Source organism: Balaenoptera ricei, chromosome 12 (genome assembly GCF_028023285.1).
Source record: "Balaenoptera ricei isolate mBalRic1 chromosome 12, mBalRic1.hap2, whole genome shotgun sequence".
Lineage (NCBI taxonomy): Eukaryota > Metazoa > Chordata > Mammalia > Artiodactyla > Balaenopteridae > Balaenoptera > Balaenoptera ricei.
Genome location: NC_082650.1, coordinates 72804236 through 72819020, shown reverse-complemented (window position 1 = coordinate 72819020; position 14785 = coordinate 72804236). Strand labels below are relative to the sequence as shown.

Here is a 14785-nt window from a genome sequence, read left to right as displayed (position 1 = left end):
GCGGCATCACTGTTCATCCTCGACCCAATCTGGAGACTCGAGTCATTCCTGAGTCTTCCCATTTTCTCCCTCCCAATCCAGTCAGTCACTAAGTTTTATTGAGTCTACCACTCAGTGACTTTTTAATCTTTCTTTTCTATCCCTTCTGCCACCTTCTTACATCAAGCCTTCATCATTTCTCTCTTAATCTGTAATTGGTCTCTCACAGTTGCCTCTAACTGGTATCTTTCTATTAATCTGCATTTTCCAATTCTTTTTCCATACTGCCTTGATGATAGATTTAATCATGTTGCTCTGCAGCTTTGACGCCTTGGATGGGTCTCCATTACCTGAATAGCACAAGTATTTTGTATAGTGAGAGGTGAAGCTGGAAAAAGCATCCAAGTCTTTGCAGGCCATGAAGAGGACTTAATCAGTCCAGAAGTTTGTCATCCTCATTCTTAGGTGCTTGAGATTTTTAGAATGCCTCTCTCTACCTGTCAAGTACCTTTTTTAAAATTTTTTTTTAAAATATCACTTACTTTATGAAGCCTCCCTCCTCTTCTGAACCCCTCGGTAACTAACACTTTGTTCATTGATCTAGGATAAGAATAAATAATATTCCTTCTTTACAGGACTTTGAGTTTAAGGATAGATATGTCTTATCTTTGTATTTCCCATACCCAGCAGGGCAGCTAGCACATAACAGGCTCTCAATAAAAGTACTTTGAAAGAATTAACAAAGGGACTATAATGAAATCTACTAATATTTAGAGACACCCCCCCTTCCTGTTTCTACTCCTTTTTCTGTGTCTTCAACTTTTCACTGCCTTTTGCCTAACAATAAAAGAGCTCTTCCCCTTTTAAGACAGTATTAGCAGTAATATCAAGTGAAGTAGATCACTAAAATTTGGAAATAGAGAAAATTTGTTGCTGTCTGAAAGTTAAGTTCAGCAGTCTACATATAATAGATGTGATGAGTCATCTTTGGTTACATAAATCAAAATATTGAACATAAATGTGAACCTAAAGAAGTTTGGAAAACCTACAGATCTAGTGAAGGTGATATCACCTTGTGAAGGACTGACAACATGATTGTAATATAGCAGGTGGAAACTTAACTGATGGTATTATAACCTGTCCATAGAGATTGCGTAACAGAGAGCAGCGTGGAGAGTCAGCATAGAGCATGGGAAAGGAAAGTCAAAATAGCAAGATCAGTGTTTTTTCAACTTCATCTAGGGGAACCAGTCATGGCACAGATACTGGTGCCACTTAGAGGGTTGTACACTGGCATGGCAGTGGTAACTCATGAAGTCTCATTATGGCCTATGTGAGCTACCCTATAAAATTATCCACTTCTTTGTTTCAATTCCATGCTCATCAAGTAACTTTTAAACGATTATTTTGCCCTTCCAAATGTTCCAAATATTTGGTCTTCCAATACTGGGAATGAGATGCCCTGGATGGGGCAAGTAATGCTCAGGTCACTAGATGCAGGTAGTCAGGCTGAAAATCCATTGCCATTCTGGCATGTGTGCTTTAATCTCTTGTGAACTTGATTAGCATCAAGTCCTTGCCTGAGTCTAATCAATTTTATGACATTGGAAGGACTGGACTGTGGACAAAAGTTATCAAGTTAATATCATTCTGTGAGGCTGCTTTAGTAAACAACCAGCTGACTTTTTCTTGAGGATGTTCTGATCTTATGGTCCCTTTCAAACTATAACAAGGAGCTTCTGTTACTTTCTAATGTTTAACTCATCAATTACTACAACATTCTTACTATCCTGCCATGGACAAAAAAGGGAAAAATTATGAGCATCCAAACATTTAAAAATAAACCAGAGCATTTGAAATTGTTTTTAAAATATGGTCAGCTTTATTTTTTATTTTTAAAGTTACATTGAAAACTTCTGAAAAGTCCTAAAGACAGTTCTCTTATATGAGTGGTACATAGCAATTATATCAACTGCATAGCAGAAAAGGGTTTATTCAACTGTTTTGATTGAAAATTTGTAAGTAGCATGCCCCAAGTACGGTTTCTGATCTTGCTTTGTCTTTATGGAAATTAAATGCAGAACAGCTCTTGTTTTAATTGATAGGTATTTTCAGAGATTTGATGGAGGCAAAGTTAGCACATTTACTAACAACATAAGATATTAGAATACATTTTTATTTCAATTTTCTCTCCTACTACGCTTATTACTGTGGTTAAGAATCAGTATGTAAGTAGTGAATATGTATTTTCCACCCTATACTGTGCAAGACAGGTATACTCGGACTCTGCTTTTGAAGTGCCTAGTTTTACTTTAGCAATCAAGCCTTTATTGATAATTTGTAGTTAAATACTTGGCAGTAGTTTGTATGTTAGAGACTCCAGTTGATTTGGGAAAATAATATTGGGAAATGAGTATAATGAAATCTGATTATTAATTTGATTATGATAATTTGAGTATAATGACATACTTGGGAGCCTAATGAGTATTCTCAAAACCCCTTACATTCCTTAAAAACTGAGATGTAGTCTGATAATTATGCAACCTGTTTCTCCTAGTGTTCTTAATTCAACTAGGTTAACAGTCTCAGTTTTTTTTTCCTGATTTTATGTATATTTCATTGTTTAGGAGATTATGTTTCTGTAAGCAATCCCAAGGGCAATTTTAAAATATCCCAGTTCCAAGAATTGGAAGATCTCTTTTTATTGACAGCGGGAACAGACTTCACACCAATGGTTAAAGTACTGAGTTATGCTTTGACTAATATACCCAGTCTCAGGTATGTCATTTTGTCTTTAATTACTACCCCTTGTAAGACTGCTAGATTAGTAGAAGGTATTCTAAATCGATTAAATACCTAGTGGACCTCGACAGACATGTTATCCCTCAGTCGTCATTTCTCACTCTTCTTCCTCCACTCAAAACTGTTTTATTTACTTGATTCCTTTATTTTTGATATTTTTGGTTACCTAATTGTCACTAAAAAAACATTCATGCTAGTTCACTTTTAGACTTTCCATTCATGCATATTTTTAATTCTATAATCGAAATAGTACTTTTTGAGTTGTTGTTGTTTTTTCTTTTAAGGAAAGTGAAGCTGATGTTCTTCAATAAAACAGAGGATGACATAATTTGGAGAAGCCAATTGGAGAAATTATCATTTAAGGATAAAAGGTATAAAAGTGGTACTAGCTCTGTTTTTAAATATTCATACAGGTTTAGTCAGTTGATACCCTGCCTCCTTTGGTTGGAATTTTTAACTGACCAGGAAACTCCTTCAAACAAAAATAATCACTAATTCTCTTTTAAAAAAAGGAAAAAAAAGCTAAATGTAAGTAATGTTAAGTAATGTTAGTACACCTCCCCCAAAGAAATAGTTTGATAAGGTCAATGTGACATCAAATATGTATCAATAAAATATATACTGGGCTTTATGTTTATGTTATGTTGTTTATACTGAGTTAGGTTTCATTGAAAATGATCCAGTGTAGCCAATTTGGTAATTCAAGATTTTCTTGTTATAATGGGGACAGATCAAATAAATCTGGTGAGATAGGATAAGCAAAAATAAGCATTTTTTTTTACTACAGGATTTCTTAGAGCCTTTACTATACCAATGTCCATTGTGACTTTCCAAGAAGGGGATTCCTTCTGCATTGTTTAGCAAGATTCTCTTCATTATTGTTCGTTTACATTAACACGTATTAAATATCACTAGTGGTCCTCAGTACACACTTTGGGAAATGCTGGTATAGGTAATAGAAAAAAGTCTGAGTCAGGCTGAATTCAGTGGTAAAATGAGGCAGCAAGGACAGCAAGGTGGCAATTTGTTTCATTGAAAAAGGAGCCCTAGCACAGTCCAAGGAAGTGAGATAATTTAACCACGCATATGCCCCATCTCCCCTAAAAAGATATGAAAGCAGTTGGAAATTCAAAACAAAATTCTCAGAAGAAGAATGAATTGGACAAGCTGTCATATTTCTGAAGCATTTTTGTAATCATTAAAAACTATTTCGAAGAACTGCAGAACGTCGTAAGTCGTACAAAATATCTGACTTAAGTATTTATGACAGTATGGAGTATGGTGGAGATAAAGTTCCAGACATTTTAAAAGTTAAAGACCTCAGAAATTCAGCTGTCCCAGGGGCTCCAGGTTCTTCTGAACATTTTCTGAATATCCTCACTAAGGTGATGCCGTAATTCCTTCTAGTCTTTTCCTCCCTGTTGTCTCCCATCCTCCCCCTCTTTCTCTTTTAGTAAATAATTTGCACAAATGAAGGACGACCTGAATTTAATCATCGAAGTGTTTTCTTACATACTTAAAACATAAACCTAAGAATATGTACTATACTTCAGTAGCTGCATGGCAATTTAGAGCATAATTTAAAGAAATACAAATTCCTGGGTTTTTCAAGTGTCTTTTTCACTAATTTTCAAAGTAGAAAATCGGAAGCAGCATTTATCAAAAAGCCTAAAGACCTAAATTCTGGTTTTCAGTCTACCCTTTACTAGCTTGAAACTGTATTAAAAAATTACGTAGCTCTGTGGGCCTGTCCCTTTATTTTCAAAATAGAATAATGACATCTTTCCTACTTACTTCATAAGCCTGTTGTGAGGACTAGAGAAGATAGTGTAAATGCTTGGAAATTGTGAAGCCCTGCCTCAGATATTTGGATTGCTGCTATGAAGGACCTCTGTATACATGTGTTCTTGTGTTGACTGTTTGACCTCCTGTTTCCTAAACAAGCATTTAAAAGACTTTAAGCAGACATAGCTACACTTTCTTAGCTAGGTTTTTTAAAAAAAGTATTTCTGGCAGTTTTGGGACATAGTATTCTTCAAGATAGTTTGATTGTACAAGAAAAATTCATTTACTATTATTTCAGCGAACAGACATTGTGCTCTTAGTCTATCCATTGATGTTAAACTCGACATAAGAAGTAACGTGTATATGTATAACTGAATCACTTTGTTTTACACCTGAAACTAACACAACGTTGTTAATCAACTATGCTCCAATATAAAATAAAAAGTTAAAAAAAATTAAAAAAAAAGAAAGAATTGGTAAAAAGGCATGTGTTGACAGCTTCTGAATATGAAGTGCCCTTTAACAACGTCCCCTGTGTGTTTTGTTTTGTTTTGTCTTGCTTGGTCCACATAATTTGGGTTGGTGGAATTGCATAGGCTGCAGGATTGAGGATGAGGAAAGGGCCCTTTTTTTTTTCACTTCTGGATGACTGGCTCTAAGTGAGTGAGACGCTCCAGTTTGCTGGGAGAGGTGAGAGTGTTTTGCCTCTGGCTTGCCTCTATCCTCTCTCTCCTGCTCCCTCTCTCTCTCCCGGCTCTCACCTGCCTTGCTCCTGCTCCTGTGCGCTCTCTGCCCCCTCCCTTTCCTTCCACTTTCTGGAGGTACACCCTCCTTGCTGGGGGCCCTCTACTGGCACTGACTTCCAGCATCGGATAATCTGTGCCCCCTGGAGACTCGGGGTCAGACCCTCACTGGAAAACACAAAGGCCTTGGGGTCAGACCCTCACTGGGAAACACAGAGGCCTTGTGTATGTACGTGGCTTTGGAACATTTATCAGGAACCTTCCATATTCTCAGGTTTTATGCAGATAGAGGAGAAACCTAGTCTTAAAGGTTTACTGATGGCTGTCGGTAGTACTGTTCATTCAGAGCATAATTGTTGAGTCCCATACATAGAAGGAAAGTGAAACTTCAAATTTAATATAAGGTAGTTTTAATTTGTCACATCTGTCATTTAGTTAACATTTAAGGCTTAATTTTTTTTATCTGTTAAACCACGCTTTCCTACATCTTGACTCTCCTATGTCACTGCTCGTTTTAGTAATAAAGCTTCTGATGGCAGAATGTGAAACTTGAACACATCTCCTTGGTTAAATTATTATTGGATTGTGACTATTAAAAAAAATAAGTTCTATAGTTAACACAAATGAAATACCTTACTCTGTAGGATTAGGACACAGCTTTCCATTCAATCCTTTGCAGAACAAGGAGGGATAGGAAAAATGTATACTGAGACTGGTGTATTATCTAATATTTTCATTTTCAGCAAGCATGCTGTGCTTGTCCTCAGAGTTTATCCAAATAATATAGTTAGCAAAGGAAATTCTTTGAAACATTGTTGTATGATGGAAACTTATTAACCTTATTAACCTCGGGCAAGTCACTTGATCTGACGGAGCTTCAGTTTTTCCATCTGTAGAGCAAGGACATCAATATCTCCGTCATAGGGTTGTTTGGGAGTGGGGGCCATGAGATAGCAGATGTGGGTGCCTCGCCCAGAATTAGCATATTTGTAACTTTCATTTACTCATGAATTTCCTGTGAGCGTCTCCCAGGTGCCTGTATGGGGGTATAACAGGGAACAGGATATTGTGTTGGCTTATCTTCTCATGCAATCCAGGGAATGGATCTCTTCATTTTCCCATGTTGCTAAACTTAACAGAATTGCTGAAAATAGGTAGACCATTTGTACTCTTGTAGGATGTTTCTGTTTCAATTCACTTTTCATGTCATTAAGCATAAAATTTCAACGGAAAAAAAAAAGTTAGTTTGCCTGAATTTTATCCAAATATTTTATTACACTTGACTGTTAACTCCAGTAGAAGGTAAATATGTACAGCAGCAGGTGTAGCCAATTACTATGTAAACTGAAATCCAAATTAGATTTCACTTATCTCTGTCTCGACTACTGAGCAGTGTTATGAGGCCTGGTTGACTCAGTCTTACACACTGGTACTCCCCCCTCCCCCAGTAGAATGCGCCCGCTCTGAGTTCTCTGCTTTTGCAGAATTCTTTTTGAGGTGCAGGACAGTTTGACAATGAGATTGACTTCTGGATGGCATTTTGTAATATATAAATATAATAAGTATTTTCCTTCCCTTTCAAAGCAGTCATGTTTGAAGATAATAACCTTATTTTAGTAAAGTTAGTAGCATATTGTTTTCTATAAATAGTAGAATTTGATGATTTGCTGATATTCCCCGTTTATAAAATTACTACGTTTGTATAGAAAAATATATAAGGGAAAAGATCACCCATAATCTTACCATCCAAGGAACAACATTATGGTTTGTATCTTTCCATTCTCTTTCTCTCTCTTTCTCTCCTTCTCTCTCTCACAGACACACACATACATACAAGCACTCACGCACTTATACACTTAAATGCATACATTTTTGTTTTGTATTTTTAAATAATGTAGCCATACTGACTATACTGTTTATAACTACATTTTTAGTGAATTGTGTGTATTCTATGTATAGAATACTTTCAACCTGTGGTTCTCGACCTGGAGTGATTCTGTTTCTCCCCGCCTGACACCCTGACACCCTAGGGGACATTTATGTCTCGAAACATTTTTGATCGTAACAACTGATGGAAGGGGTTCCCCTGGCACCTAGTGGGTAGAGACTGTTAAGAGCCTACAAGAATGCTGTTAAGAGCCTCCATTGCACAAGACAGCACAGGACAGCAAAGAATTATCCTGCCCAAACTGCCAGTTGTGCTAGTTGCGAAAACTCACACTACACCATGATTTTTAATAGCTGCATTGTACTTGGTCATTGAGTTCATACCATAATTTGTTTAACCAACCCTCTACTGTTTGACATAGTGAGTACAAATTTTTCTGTACCTCTCTAACTATGCAGGATAAAGATTCACCAGAAGAATCACTAAGTCAAAGTGTACCAAGGCCTCTTGATCCATTTTGACAATAGCCTCTCGAAAGGTAAAGTTTTTCTATATTCTGGTGTCAGTTTGGGGACCAGCAATGTGTAAGTCCCATTTAAGACAGCAAAATCCAGTGATTCCAGAAGCACAAGTAAGTTAAATAAGGTGCTTGAATGCCTTTCTTTTTCCCCAGCCTGTGGGCCCCTAATCTGGACCCTATACCACTCTCTGTTCCTCCCAGATGTTCCTCCAGGGGTGGTGTTTTTTTGGGTTTTTTTAATTGAAGTATAGTTGATTTACAATAGTGTGTTAGTTTCAGATGAACAGCAAATTGATTCAAATATATATTTTTTAGATTATTTTCCATTATAAGTTATTACAAGGTATTGAATACAGTTCCCAAAGTTTTTTGGGTTTTTTTAAAATTTATTTATGTTTTGGCTGCATTGGGTCTTCGTTGCTGCATGTGACCTTTCTCTAGTTGCGGCGAGCGGAGGCTACTCTTCATTGTGGTGCGTGGGCTTCTCGTTGCAGTGGCTTCTCTTGTTGCGGAGCATGGGCTGTAGGCACGTGGGCTTCGGTAGTTACAGCACACAGGCTCAGTAGTTGCGGCACACTGGCCCTAGGGCACGTGGGCTTCAGCACTTGTGGCTCACGGGCTCTAGAGCGCAGGCTCAGTAGTTGTGGTGCATGGGCTTAGTTGCTCCATGGCATGTGGGATCTTCCCGGACCAGGGATCGAACCCATGTCCCCTGCATTGGCAGGCAGATTCTTAACCACTGCGCCACCAGGGAAGTCCCAGGGGTGTGTTTCTTGGAATGTGTTCCTTGAAATATTCATGTGTTCCCCCTAAAGGGCTCTATGATTAAATAAGTCTGAGAAATAATGTATACTATGTTATCTTCTTGAAGTTTAATATGAACTTAACATATTCAAAGCTTTGAGAAATTCTGAACAAATCTATTTAACTTCTCTTAACCCAGTAGTCCCAAACTTATTTGACAGGTTAGCCTTTTGTTTTCATGGACGACCACTAACATTTGGAGGAGCACAAGTGTTTAATCAGATTCGTTTTGAGAAATATTTTTAACCCCTAGCTGTTTATTTTGTGAGCTGTTTTTCCCATGAGCAAATAGCAAGTTTTTCTGCAGATTCTAGTATTTTTCTTTAGCTAGAGAAACCAGGAAAAGCTGGGGCCCCAGATACTCTGAAATACTACTTTGTGGGCAGTGACAAGCCACTGAAGCTTTAGCAAAGAAGTTGTGAGATTGGATCTGGGTTTTTAGGAGAACTAGTATAAGAATGATGTGCCAGATAGATGAGGGTAAGCTTAGTAGAGCAGCATCTTAAACAAGAGATAGAAGGGCCAGTCCTGGAGTTGTGGCAGTAAAAAATGGGAAGGCAGGGATATGTATGTGTAAGAAATAGGAAGGAGTGGGTCTGGGAAGCTGATTGCCTGGAGGAGGAGGGAATATGTTGTTGAATGACTTCAGTCTCTGCGTATGGTTTAGACTTTATATTTCAAGATTTTTTTTATCTCAGGTCATTTATCAGCCTACTTTAAAGTAATTTTTTTTGGACAAGCTTGTTTACTTCCATTGACATTTAGACCTCATAGGCATTCATCAGAAGCAGCCCTCTCCCTCTCGCTCTCTCTGTCTCTCTCTCTCTCATGTTACTTTGCACTTTATGGATTCTCGAAATTTATTTTTAGGTAACCTTTTCAAGAGTACCAGTCCTTTCTGGCATTTCTGAAATCACAGGGCAGAAAGGAGTTTCAGGACGTTTGCCAGTGCATCCCCTCATGCCTCAAGGCTATAAATGCTTCAGACAGTAAGTTGCCCTTCAGAAAAATTCAGAAGCAACCATCCACAGTAACCATCTGTATCCTGATATGGTATAAGAAATCCTTCATTCGTGTATTCTTGAGTCTTACCTTGGGATTGCTTCCGCTCCAGTGTAAGCTCTTTTCCAGTGCTGTGAAGGAGAAGATAAACAGGATAGCAGCCTCCTAACAATCCCCTGAAAATTGCATCCATGCCACCTGGTCACTTTTTCCATTGAGAGACCCAAAAGTATACCCAGGGGACCAATATGTGAATAAATACAAAATACATGAGGAATTTATACCAGTTATGTAAGGATCACAGTTATTTTTCACCCTTTAGTAGATGCCTGCAGAAAGCATGCCACTGATTAGGCTTTTTTTTTCTTTTTTTCTTTTTAAAGCATCTCACTAAAGGAAAATTAAGATTTTTATTCAGATGACAAAGGACGCCAGTATTGATTTATATATCTTAGCAGTTTTATTCCAGTGACAGACTGATTGGAAATAGAGGCAGAGGAGACTATCTTTTATTCGTAATTTAACAAGGCAATTGCTACATTTTATTGCCTTGTCTATGTATAATTAGAAATGTCTTAAGATAGTGGTTCCACAGCTGCTTTTGGGTCCCCTTTGATAATCTGATGAAAAGTTATAGACCTTCTTCCCAGAAAAATGGCCTTACAAATTCACGTACATTTTTATATGTAATTTTCATAGATGCCAGCATATGACTTTGTTCTTCTGAGTATAGTGTTTGCTTTTAACCAATATGGCTTCTTGTTAAATAAATTCCTTTATTCATTCATCAAGTATTTTTTGCACACTTGCCTCAAGCCAGGCCTGGATACAGTATGAACAAGACAGGCAAGGACTCTGCCCTCATGGCGCAGCAAACAAACATCACATTCCAGAATTATGTAATGCTATCTTAATTATAAGTGCTGGGAAGGAAAAAATGTTAGTGAAAGAAAGTATTTGGGGTACTGTTTTGTATAGGGTGGATTCCTATTGCTGCTAAAGTGAAATGGGAACCTTGAAGGCAAGAAATAAAACACGTCTCTGTTGGGTTTTTAAATATAAAATCAGAATATTAGAATTGTAAGAGAGCATATGGTTTTCCCACCTTGTTCCACAGATGGACCTATAAGCCCTAGAGGCTGGGTCTGGTGAGAGCTGGGACGGGTTCTGTAGCCCCGGCTGGCGCCCTGAGCTGGTCTGTATGCTTGTGCTGGCCCGTCCGCTCTTGGGAGCGTTTACCCAGCTGCAGCCCAGCCAGGCGAGGACCACAGCTCCAGCCATGTCTTGCTTCTGTTCTGATGTTTGGCTCCCAGGGCCACCTCACGAGAGAAATTATTCACTTCAGCGTTTTCTTAAGATTGAGATTAACATATTACTCAAGTGGAAAATGTAGAAACACATTCGATCTGATGCTACTGAAAATGATAAGAACTAATTGTGTTTACAAAAATGGAGCAAAGGGAGCAGGTACAGCTTAGAATTTTGAATTTGCTATGGCTGTTCATCAGCAGTTCACTTAACAGATTACCGAGCTGTGGGAAGAAATGGTCTGTTGTTCCCTTGTGAGACTTGGTTTGATGTGCTTCTTTCTGATTGTAATTCTGTACCCTTTCTTTTCTTTGAAATGTTTCACTCCATAGTGTTTGAGTGCCTCCTGTGTGATGGCCACTAGGGGTGCAGTGATAACCCAAGCAAACATGGTCCCTGCTCTCACGGAGTTTCTGGTCTAATGGGGAAGGTAGACATTACTAGAATAATCATCTTGGTGGCCACATATTTACAGCCTGATAGAAAGGCTATAAGGAAGAGGAAAAGGGAAACATTTCTACAACACGTGTAATTACGAAAGGGCTCCAGACTGGTGGGGCTGCAGTGCTTCCCTGGAAATGATGCTTGAGCTAAGAAACTGAACAGTGGGGCGTGGTAGAAACATTACAGAAGGAGAAAGAGAACAGGCAAGGTGTGGCAGTGGAGGCTGAGAGAAGCAGAGCACAGAGTTAGGAGCTAGGATTGGGGAGAATTTGGACGTGGAGGGTGAGGCAGATCAATCCCGGGTTTCTGCCCGGGATTTGCGCAACCAAACGGACTGTGGTGCCATTCACAGCAGTGACATTGGGTGTGGCACAGGGATACTGTAAGTCAAGGTTGAAGCCATGAAGACAGTAACAGTAAGAAGTCAGATAGGCCGTTGGTTATCGGGGTCAAGGACTCATTGGAGGGGTTTGAGTCAGAGATGAAAATGCACATGTCACTGGTCGTTGCTCTTTGCTGTGCTTTATACAAGCAAATCATTAACAAAAATGTGGAGTTCTCTGAGATCCTTTAGAGCTCTCTTTCTAATGAGTTCAATAGAAAATGTCAAATTATCCTCTTATCTGTAGCAAAAGTTTATCTTTAGTAAATGTGGACTTACCTGTATGTTTTTGCGAAATGTTTGTTTACATTCTGTTCTAGTGCTTTTCTAGCAAGCGTGTCAACCTTCATATATTCATTTGTTCTCCAGGGGAGAAAAAGATGCGTTAGTGAACTGGAAACATGTTCATAATATATTTAATGTAATAGACTTTAAAAAAATGTTTCTTTTCTCCAGATTTGACCTTGAATTTGTTCTCTCAGCACCTACTTCTGAATGGAACGGCAAACGGGGATACATTTCACCAGCTCTGCTTTCTGAATTTTTGAAAAGAAGTTTAAACACATCCAAAGTCCTCATCTGCATTTGTGGGCCAATGCCATTTACAGAACAAGGAATGAAGTGAGTAGCAACGTGGTAGGAGAGAGAATCCCAGCACCGTGAAATGACGACCTCCTATAAACAGCAGTTGACGTGGCTCTCATTTCTTCCTATTCATATGAACCTGCACTTCAGTAGTATGTCACAGCGTAAGAAAATAATAACAAAGTGTTTAATCTGCTTGCAGGTGAAGCGTCGGAGGCCTGGATTATGCACAGAGTTAGACATGAACACAAAAGTCAGACACAGCCAGCTCTTGATGGCCTCTGGTAGTGGCTGGTAGTGTGGACACTTTCACAAGATTGGTGCCAGATAGTTTCGGGGACACTAGATTCAACCTCCTCTTCCACCAAAGCTTCATAATATATAATAATTTTTTTTAAATATATCATAATAAGCAGTGTTCATCTCATTGTAGCTTTTGATCTTCCATCATTCTCTGCAACTGGGTGAGCATTAATCGATAACACAGTGAGAGAAAGCCAAACAGCAAGACAAAAATCAAGACTAGAACATAAATAAGCCAAGACCAAGAGTTGAACTCCGCACAAAGAACAACCAGTGATAGTGATCGTCTTATTTAAAAATCACCTTGATCTTATTTAACTCTAAAATGACACTTTAAAATATTTGGTTAGATATAGCCACTATTGGGTTTCTAGATGATTTTAAAATATGACTGCCTTAAATGCCCTGCATTTCCTTATTTGGTATATGACTGAACCTAACATTTGCTAGGTAATTTTCTCTCTTGCTATTTTATTTGGGTTCAGATGGCGAGAGGCTTGCGTGCCGCACCACGTTGGCCCTCGTAACTCCTGTGCCGTCCTGTCCCTTTGTCTGAACGTGTGTGTCAGCTCTGGAAGCTGCCACTTTGGGTTGGAATCCCAGCTCCACGACTTACAGTCATCCTACAATCATCAGCTAAGTGTCCTAGGGCCAAAACCTTCTAAGCTTTAGTGCACTCGCCTATCCGAGGGAATAAATGATAATATTTATGCGTGTGAAATGCTTAGCACAGTGACTACAAAGAATGAGTACTAAGTAAATGTTTATACTTTCAGCAGCATTTTATTTATTTATTTTTTCACCTCCTTTTTTTTTGGCCATGCCACATGGCTTGCAGGATCTTAGTTCCCCAACCAGGGGTCGAACCCATGCTCCCTGCAGTGGAAACGTGGAGTCCTAACCACTGGACCACCAGGGAAGTTCCCTTCAGCAGTATTTTAAACAGAGCTACTTTTAAGATTTCAGTCTCCATTTACAGTATTTTCCAAGTTGAATTATACTTAAGCAGTATTTCTGCTTCTCCTGTTCAGTGGGGGAAAATTAAGATAGAATGCTAGGGGATCAACTCCTTACTTCAAAAACTGGTGAATGAAGAGGAAGAAAACAAGCATTTATTCTCCCTTTTCTGTATGAGTTATACTACTGGATAACCACATAATAGATGAGCAGAAGTTATCCTTTATAGAATTCCTCGGCTGATAAACGAATAAAGAATGATAGAAGTAGAATATCACCAACTTCGGTCCCTAATGAAACTAGTAGATCTGTACGTAGATCACCAGTGGTGGTTAGCATCCAAAAAGAGAGGCAACCCGGTATTATGTGCCCCCTGATGAAAGAGCACTATGAAGTAGTCTTGTCAAAAAGAATTGAACCTGTATCTGATTAAGCCTCTCGATCCAATTATTAAATTTTGGGAGATAAAAGGAAAAAGGAACATATTATTAAAGTAAACCACAGGGATGCAGCAAAATGAGAACCGTGGGAGACTCAACACTTAAAAATATGATTTTGCCAACAAATAAGTTGCAGGACAGAGAGAGAGAGAGAGAGAGAGAGAGAGAGAGATGGAGGGGATGTTACAGATCAAAAAATACCCAAAAGACATATAAACCAATCACAGTGAGTAGACTTTAATTGGATCTTGATTCAAACAAACTTTAAAAAATTACAGCATTTATGAGACAATTGAAAATGTGAACACTTACTAGATATTAGATGATATTAAGGAATTACTGTTAATTTTTTAGAAGTGATAATTGTGGAGTTTTTTAGAACACACATGCTAAATAGGAAAAATGAAAAAATACTATGGTTACGATGGTAAACTTTGATCTTACTTCTTTATTTTTAAACATCTTCCCTAAGAAACATGTGCTTTTTATTTGTTTTTCAGGTTGCTGCATGATTTGAACTTTTCCAAAGATGAGATCCATAGTTTTACAGCATAATGAAGAGCTGTCATTCAACTGTTTTAGCTAAATTTGTGATTACTTAGGGTTTTTTAAAAGAACATTTTTGTATATAGGTTAACTAGAATCCAGATTTTAGTTTCTTAAGTGAAACCAAATGTTTCTTCACTATAGATACCTTGTTGACTTTATTTTGTACCGTAACTTATTTTACTACTGATATTTGTCCTGGAAGGTCAATCGTGGCAAGTATATACAGGATTCTTTGTTATGAATCACAAAGTTCCTTACCATTTAAACTGTATCACTGTTCTACAATAAGCTCTT

The 14785-nt window shown here is 38.2% G+C and overlaps 1 protein-coding gene across 1 annotated transcript in view; it reads left to right on the top strand.

Annotated features, from left to right (window-relative positions):
- The window catches only part of LOC132376110 (cytochrome b5 reductase 4-like), a 42567-nt gene extending 28054 nt beyond the window's left edge, over positions 1-14513 (top strand). Inside the window, exons 11-14 of the mRNA XM_059941640.1 lie at positions 2607-2757; positions 3066-3152; positions 12114-12278; positions 14443-14513. Of these exons, the coding sequence (XP_059797623.1) occupies positions 2607-2757; positions 3066-3152; positions 12114-12278; positions 14443-14497 (458 nt within the window). The 3' untranslated portion in view covers positions 14498-14513. The remainder of the gene's footprint in view (positions 1-2606; positions 2758-3065; positions 3153-12113; positions 12279-14442) is intronic.
- The last annotated feature ends 272 nt before the right edge of the window (positions 14514-14785 follow it).